Source organism: Clupea harengus, chromosome 20 (genome assembly GCF_900700415.2).
Source record: "Clupea harengus chromosome 20, Ch_v2.0.2, whole genome shotgun sequence".
In the NCBI taxonomy this organism is placed as follows: domain Eukaryota; kingdom Metazoa; phylum Chordata; class Actinopteri; order Clupeiformes; family Clupeidae; genus Clupea; species Clupea harengus.
Genome location: NC_045171.1, coordinates 22,793,107 through 22,802,181, shown reverse-complemented (window position 1 = coordinate 22,802,181; position 9,075 = coordinate 22,793,107). Strand labels below are relative to the sequence as shown.

Sequence of the window (9,075 nt, the reverse complement as noted above, 5' to 3'; positions counted from 1 at the left end):
TACACACACACAGATAACACGCACTACACAGATAATACACACCACACACATACACCATATCCATTCAGGAACAGACTCAAGTCGACTGACTGAATCTGATAAAGGCTATAAATACACACAGATAACACACACACACACCATATACATTCAGACACAGACTATCAAGGCTATAAATACACACAGATAACACACACACACATAGAGTGACTGCAGCTGGGTTAAGGTATAAATAAACGTGAGAACAAATTCTTGAGATGATGGAGAACTGTGCTGTCCTGGGAGTGATGCCCTAGGGACACATACACACACACACACACACACCAGTGCTCTGGAGAGTTTCATGTACCAGCAGAACTGATCTCCGAAGCCTAATCGCAGAATTCCACACAAACCCCAACATTCCAAAAAAGGCAAAAATATCCCTGGCCATCTGTTTACACACACACATGCCAACAATGTGTCGACCATTACGCCATCACGAATTTCTGACACACACAGACAGCATGACCACATCACCATCATGTTTCTTACAAACACACACACACACGCATCCCACAGACATCCAAGGCACACATCTCAATCTTCGCCATGGCGCACACACACACACACACGTCAAACCTACCATTTAAATGTCCATGTCACACACACACACACACACGTCTTACCTACCATATAAATGTCCATGTCTCACACACACACACACACACATCCATCTAACACACGTAGACTATAGCTGTTAGTCTTTACATCTACTTTACATCTGGACATTAGGGAGAATGTTGATTTAATACATTAGAGAGAAAGTTGATTTAATACATTAGGGAGAATGTTGATTTAATACATTAGGGATCATTTTTATTTAATATATTATGGAGAATGTTGATTTAATACATTAGGGAGAATTTTAATTTAATATATTAGGGAAAATGTTGATTTGAAATATTAGGGAAAATGTTGATTTAATACATTAGGGAGAATGTTGATTTAATACATTAGGAAGAATGTTGATTTAATACATTAGGGAGAAAGTTGATTTAATATATTATGGAGAATGTTGATTTAATAAATTAGGGATAATTTTAATTTAATATATTATGGAGAATGTTGATTTAATGTCTCATTGAGATGAATATCTCTGTTGCACTGTGAGTACACACACACACACACACACTAGGGCTGGTATTGTTATAATGAGACTAGGGCTGGTAATCGTATAATGAGACTAGGGCTGGTAGTGTTATAATGAGACTAGGGCTGGTAGTCGTATAATGAGACTAGGGCTGGTAGTCGTATAATGAGACTAGGGCTGGTAGTCGTATAATGAGACTAGGGCTGGTAGTGTTATAATGAGACTAGGGCTGGTAGTGTTATAATGAGACTAGGGCTGGTAGTCGTATAATGAGACTAGGGCTGGTAGTCGTATAATGAGACTAGGGCTGGTAGTCGTATAATGAACAGGGGAGGGTTATATCAGGCTATTATAATTTGATTGAATATTATTTAAATATGAACAATAAACTACGGTATGTGCTGAAAGGGTAACCCTAACCCTGACCCCTGACCCTAACCCAAGGCAGACTAGATTGTTTGTGGGCCTAACCCTAAACTTTAGGGAACAGCAGCAGTGATTATGTGGGGTTGTGCTCATAATTCAACATAATTTAACATAACGTGTGTGTGTGTATGTGTGTGTAATGGTAACGTGCTATTTGTTTAGCAGGCATCAAGGATGATTTTCCTGACACGGTAGGCTACATGATTTACCATAGTTAAGGTGTGTGTGTGTGTGTGTGTTAGTAGGCTTACATAATGTAATATAGGTAACGTGTGTGTGTGTGTTAATTAGGCTACATAATTTAACATAGGTAACTTGTGTGTGTGTGTGTGGTTAGAAGGCTACATAATTAAACAGCTGGCCTTCACCAGTTTATTACAGTCCAATAATTACCGGACACAGTTTTCAACACATGGCTTCTCCTGTGATTGTAATCATTTCTCCATGCAGTCCGTGCGTTTTGCCGTCCACTGGTAGACTCGCTACATGAGGAGTTTAACTGCTGCCATGTCACATGGATTCTCAGTGGAGATTCTAGTACATGGTGAAAGCCTGTGCTGAGATTAAGACTTTAGGTCAGTTTCTTTTCACGTATGCAGTGTGTCTATACACTATGGTTTTTTGGATGGTATCCAAATGCTCACTGTTGTTTGACCCTATGGCTAGTGTGGTTGTGTGGGAGTTACTGGGTCCAAGTGTTACCGTGGTAATTTGTTGACTCTTAACTCTTGTCATTTATATTTGGAAATGCATCCATTCTTATTAGCCACTAGCCTATGCTGCTTTTATCTCCTATTCTTATTAGCCACTAGCCTATGCTCATTCAGTCCATCCTCACCTCCTCCATCACCATCTGGTACGCTGCTGCCACTGCCAAGGACAAAGGCAGACTGCAGCGTTTCAGTCGTTCCGCTGAGAAAGTGATTGGCTGCAATCTGCCATCTCTCCAGGACCTATACGCCTCCAGGAGGCGTGCAGGGAAGATTGTGGCCGAGCCCTCTCCCACCCTGGACACAAACTCTTTGTGACACTTCCCTCTAGCAGGAAGCTGCGGTCCATCAGGACCAAAATCTCACGCCACCAGAGCAGCTTCTTCCCGTCTGCAGTTGGCCTCATCAACAAGGCCCGTGGCCTCTTTTTTTTGCACATTACTGAACAGACTGCACAGGTCTTTCATTTTTCACTTTAACATATTCTGTACTTTTTAAATATATTTTATATATTGTTTGTAAAAGTACTTAATATGTTTAGTGTTTATTGTGGAAGTTTATTGTTTGCACCAATATACTACAGAAAATTCCTGGTAGGTGTAAACCTACTTGGCAATAAAAACGTTTCTGATTCTGATTCTCCTGTTATCTGCCATTCTTATTAGCTACTAGCCTATGCCTAAGCCTAATTTCACGCAAAATGCGTTATAGTGGCCACAATCACACAAATCACATAATAACAATAAAACATTAATAACAAAAAAAAATGAGAACTTCTTAAAATGTACCTGGTAAATGTGTGTTTAACAATACATAAATCTTTATAAAGCCATTCGCCACTTGTTTATCCAATGTTTACACAGTGAAGTGGATTTCACAGTGAATCATTTCTCTGAGAGTTAGGGTTACGTTAAGGTTAAATTATGGCAGCGGTCATTATGCTGAGCGATCGAAACCTACTGCTCTAGGAAACAAAACACCATCAACCTCGCCTCTGTTAAAAAAAAAAACACATTTATTTATTTCGAATGAAGTAGAGCAGATATGGAAAGACCATCTCAGAATAACATAACCTTTTACAGGAACCTTCTCAGAATAACAGAACCTTTTACAGGAGCCAACTCAGAATAACAGAACATTTTACAGCAATCAAGCAATGCTGAACATTGTTAACCTCAGTTAAGACCCCAGAACCTGTTACAGGAACCAATGGAGAACAATGTTAACCTCAGTTAAGACCACATAACTTGTTACAGGAAGCAATTGAGAACAATGTTAACCTCAGTTAAGACCACATAACTTGTTACAGGAACCAATTGAGAACAATGTTAACCTCAGTTAAGACCCCAGAGGTTTCAACACAGGCAAAGTACATAGATGCCACAGAGATAAAGAACACCACACATTAAGAACGCAACATAAACATCTGGAACATTCCAGCCTTCTGTATGTGGTGGAACCCTGGGTAGGATGTTCTTAATGTTCTTAAGACTTAAAAACACAATAAAACACTCTTTAAAGATAAAAGTTAGAAAAGCTGCTTAGTAAAAAATATAAAAATATGAAATGTCAAATCCATATTTAACAATAGGATATGTCAGCATACTTAAATTCAGAGAAATGCCTCTTTTTATTAAAAAAAAAATATTTACATCATCAGATGTTTTTCAGAAGTAGCTTTTTTATCACGTTAAAGACAATTATTATTTAAATAGGAAATAACATTTGGAAATATTTCTTTAGTGTGCAAAGTGTCTCTATGGGATCCGAGCCAACCCAGTGGCTGCTCTCACTCAGGTAGTCTCTTGAGCTGCTCTCCCTCAGGTAGTCTCCTGAGCTGCTCTCTCTCAGGTAGTATTTCTGGAGATCGACACAGAGACACAGAAGTGCAAACGCCCTCCCTGGCTACAGGAGTGTCTCTTCTAGGGTTAGGGGTTGGTGACTTCAGTGACATCAGACACCATTTCACACCACATTCATCTTTACAAATCAGAAATGTTTTTCTCATTTTTATAAAATAGTTTACACGTAGAGCATCTTCTCTTTTCTTGCTCATTGTAAATCTAGCAGATATGAGTGGCAGTAGAGGTTAGGGTTAGGTCATCACAGATCTAATCTCACACAGGCCTTCAAGCTGATCTGATGTCACACATGACACACGTCAGCTGATCTGATGTCACATGCTACACGTGTGTGTGTGTGTACGTGTGTACGTGTGTTGGGTTGTATGGTATGAGTGTGTGGAGTGTTTATATTTCTCTTATTGTGTGCTTTGAGGTATAGTGTTGAGTTTAGTGTTTCAGACTGTGTGTGAGTGTGTGTGTGTGAGTGTGTGTGTGTGTGTGTGTGTGTGTGTGTGTGTGTCAGCTGGACTGTGTTCCGATTCATTCATACTTGCTGGATGACATGAGGGGACCATGGGGAGCTCTGCTGTGTGTATATGTGTGAGAGAGAGAGAGTGAGCGAGTGTGTGTGTGTGTGTGTGTGTGTGTGTGTGTGTGTGTGTGTGTGTGTGTGTGTGTGTGTGTGGTGTGTGTGTGTGTGTGTGTGTGTGTGTGTGTGTGTGTGTGTGTGTGTGTGTGTGTGTGTATGTGTGTGTGAGAGAGAGAGAGGGGGAGGAAGAGAGTGGGCGAGTGTGTGTGTGTGTGTGTGTGTGTGTGTGTATCTACTGGTACGGGCAGTTGAGGGGGGCACAGTGTTCCAGCCCTGGAATGTGCATTTTTTTTTTTCGACGGTGTGGCAGTAAAGGCAGCTGTGTGTGTGTGTGTGTGTGTGTGTATGAGTGAGTGAGTGTGAGTGTGAGGGAGTGTGAGAGAGAGAGCGTAAAGGCAGCTGTGTGTGTGTGTGTGTGTGTGTGTGTGTGTGTGTGTGTGTGTGTGTGCTTTAGGCATCAGAGATGCAGCTTTGGATTTTGTCCATCCACTGCTGGGCACTGGGGGCATCTGCTGCACAGAAGTTATACACACGCTTACAAGTCTTCAGCTGCAGAGGCAGAGAGAGACACACACACACACACACACACACACACACACACACACAGACACAGACACAGACACAGACACACACAGACACAGACAGACACAGACAGACACACACACAAACACACACACACACACACACACACACACAGACACACACACACACACACACACACACACACACACACACACACACACAGACACATATCAAATATAAGTTATACACACGCTTAAAAGTCTTCAGCTGCAGATACACACACACATACAATTTAAGGTATACATTTAAGGTGTGTGTGTGTGTGTGAGTGTGTAGTGCCTGTGTCTACATTTCTGTGTGTGTGTGTGTGTGTGTGTGTGTGTGTGTGTGTGTGTGTGTGTGTTACTCACATCGAAAAAGGCTTTTTCACTGATGTGCTTAGGAGCTCCTATGGTTGGCATGGCGACCAGGACGGACTCAACCTCCGCCAGATCGATGTGGCCCTTGCAGTTGAGATCCTCACCTGAGTCATAATATCTCATCTACACACACACACACACACACACACCACACACACACACACACACACACACCACACAACATTTATTACACACACCTCATTATGTATATTCCCAGTGAGTTGTTTCCCATTCCACACCTCATTATGTACATTATACACACACACACCTAATCATGTATATTATACACACACACACACACACACACACACACACCTCATTATATATATTATACAGACACACACACACACACACACACACACACACACACACACACCTCATTATATATATTCCCATGCAGTTTGCATGTTTGAGAAGGCCACGGGGGGGGGGTCTTTGAGAAATTAAACTTTGCAGCAAAAGGTCTTTCCTGGTTGCTATGGTTACAAACTCTCTTTCCTGGTTGCTATGGTTGTCTAGTTGTTATTCTAGCTAACTAGTTATGTAGCTAAGGTAACGTTTAAATGGCAGAGTTCCATTTGCATGAAATAATCAGTCTCCTCAAATGAACACACGGATAGAGTACCAAAGGCATACAGACACACACACACACACACATTAGCAAACACACACACACACACACACACGCACAAACAAATACACACACACAGACACACCTGGTGTTTTGTGATGTCCAGAACAAACCAGCGAGGTTTCCATCCTTTCAGCAGAGCGCCTCGCTTAAAGAGAACCCCTTCAAATGACCTACACACACACACACACACACACACACACACACACACACAGTAACACTGACATGATTACAGAACTTGGATATGGGCAACAACATTCAGATTTGGCTACTGTCTTGGGTGGGCAGACACAGTGTGCGTGTGTGTGTGCGTGAGTGTGTGTCTGAGTGTGTGAGTGTGCGTGTTCGTGTGTGTTCGTTTGTGAGTGTGTGAGTGTGAATGTGTGAGTGTGCGTGTTAGTGTGTGTGAGTGTGTGTCTGAGTGTGTGAGTGTTCGTGTTAGTGTGTGTGAGTGTGTGTGCGCGTGTTAGTGTGTGTGTGTTACTTGTATTTTCATTGCGTGGGCTGAACTGGTTATTTTGTGTGTTTGTGTGAGTGAGTGAGTGAGTAAGATGGTGTGTGTGTGTGTGTGTGTGTGTGTGTGTGTACTGTGTATCCTCGTTGCGTTGGCTGAACAGGTTGTTTTGTGTGTGTGTGTGTGTGTGTGTGTACTGTGTGTGTGAGTGTGTGTGTGTGAGTGTGTGCGTGTGTGAGTGTGTGTGTGTGAGTGTGTGTGTGTGAGTGTGTGTAAGTGATTGTGTGAGTGTGTGTGTGTATGTGAGTGAGAGTGTGAGGCTGAGTGTGTGTGTGTGTGTGAGTGAGAGTGTGTGTGAGTGTGAGTGAGAGTGTGTGTGAGTGATTGTGTGTGAGTATGTGTGTGTGTGTACCATGTATCCTCGTTGCGTGGGCTGAACTGGTTGTTTTGTGAGTGTGTGTGTGTGAGTGATTGTGTGTGAGTGTGTGTACCGTGTATCCTTGTTGCATGGGCTGAACTGGTTATTTTATGAGTGTCTGTGTGTGTGTGTGTGTGTACCGTCTATCCTCGTTGCATGGGCTGAACTGGTTGTTTTATGAGTGTCTGTGTGTGTGTGTGTGTGTGTGTGTGTGTGTGTGTACCGTGTATCCTCGTTGCGTGGGCTGAACTGATTGTAGAGTGTAGCTGCACGCCGGTTCATGCCGTTGGGGGCGGGGCCGTTGTCGTCGGCGACAGAGTTGTCAGTCAGCTGCAAAAGGGAGTGGCGATGGAGTTGCAGACCAGAGGAGGGCAGGAGCCCAGAGCCACAGATGGAGCGCTTCCGCAGCTACATACACACACACACACACACACAGAAGACACATGTTTATACACATACACACACACACACACACACACACAGAAGACACATGTTTACACACACACACATATAACCAAAGTAGGCCCACATATACACGTTTATACATATACACACACACACACACACACACACACACACACACACACACACACACACTCACATTGCTTTCCTGTTTGAGGTCCTCCTGTACACTGACTCTGGCCTTGTCCAGCAGCACTGCCCAGCGCTCCCCCGCCTGACCCAGCTGCCCCTGCAGACGCTCAATGGCCTGCAGCATTAAAGCAACATTAGGGAACATTTTACCTTCAAGTTACAGCATTAAAGCAACATTAGGGAACATTTTATCTTCAAGTAACAGCATTAAAGCAACATTAGGGAACATTTTACCTTCAAGTAACAGCATTAAAGCAACATTAGGGAACATTTTACCTTCAAGTAACAGCATTAAAGCAACATTAGGGAACATTTTACCTTCAAGTAACAGCATTAAAGCAACATTAGGGAACATTTTACCTTCAAGTAATAGCATTAAAGCAACATTAGGGAACATTTTACCTTCAAGTAACAGCATTAAAGCAACATTAGGGAACATTTTACCTTCAACTAACAGCATTAAAGCAACATTAGGGAACATTTTACATTCAAGTAACTTGTAATACGGAGAAAGACACCTGGTGCACCTGTAACATTGCGGTACGGCGCGCGAGACTGCTCGCAAAAACTATGTAATGCTTTATGGCACCACCTCACGCAACAACAACTAGACCGATACACATAAGGGGACGCTATAAGAGGGAACTATAAGAGGGAACTATAAGAGGGAACTATAAGAGGAAGAGGACGCTATAAGAGGACGCTATAAGAGGACGCTAGCGCAATATTCTCTGTACATCGTGGCAGAGGTGATGGCTTTGTAGGAAAAGAAAAAGAGAGAGTAACCGCGCAGAAGATCGAACAAGTAACAGATGTCAGATACCGAGCTGGCCTTCTTTCTGTTGGACTAGTCAGTAATAACTTATTAGCTGTCTTGCTATGTCTTGTGTTGCGCTTGCTTGATGTTTGGCTGTGTTACTCGCTAGTTTTCATCATAAACATCTATGCCAATGTTATTTATGAAATTCCTGTCTCACAGAGATTTGTAGTTTTTCCAGATGCCCAAAGTCATCGACTTGTCCTGTCTCAGGCTAGCGTCCAAATAATTGTATCTCACATCAAAAAGTTACTGCCAATCTCAAGCCAATAAGCCTTGGAAGTTTGTGTGTGTGTGTGTGTGTGTGTGTGTGTGTGTGTGTGTGTGTGTGTGTGTGTGTGTGTGTGTGTACTCACAGTAAGCAGCTGTGTGAGGGCATCAGGCTGTGTGTGTGTGTGTGTGTGTGTGTGTGTATGTGTGTGTACTCACAGTGAGCAGCTGTGTGAGGGCATCAGGCTGTGTGTGTGTGTGTGTGTGTGTGTGTGTGTGTGTGTGTGTGTATGTGTGTATACCTACAGTGAT

At 42.7% G+C, this 9,075-nt stretch overlaps 1 protein-coding gene across 3 annotated transcripts in view; it reads right to left on the bottom strand.

The window, feature by feature from the left end:
* Positions 1-5,104: 5,104 nt before the first annotated feature.
* sbf2 (SET binding factor 2) overlaps positions 5,105-9,075 on the bottom strand; it is a 54,091-nt gene continuing 50,120 nt past the window's right edge. For all 3 annotated transcript variants that reach the window (XM_031587168.2, XM_031587167.2, XM_031587169.1), the window contains 5 exons: positions 7,744-7,851; positions 7,366-7,550; positions 6,356-6,443; positions 5,631-5,762; positions 5,105-5,247 (listed from right to left, as the gene is read on the bottom strand). In XM_031587168.2, the coding sequence (XP_031443028.1) occupies positions 5,149-5,247; positions 5,631-5,762; positions 6,356-6,443; positions 7,366-7,550; positions 7,744-7,851 (612 nt within the window). In that variant the 3' untranslated portion in view covers positions 5,105-5,148. The remainder of the gene's footprint in view (positions 5,248-5,630; positions 5,763-6,355; positions 6,444-7,365; positions 7,551-7,743; positions 7,852-9,075) is intronic.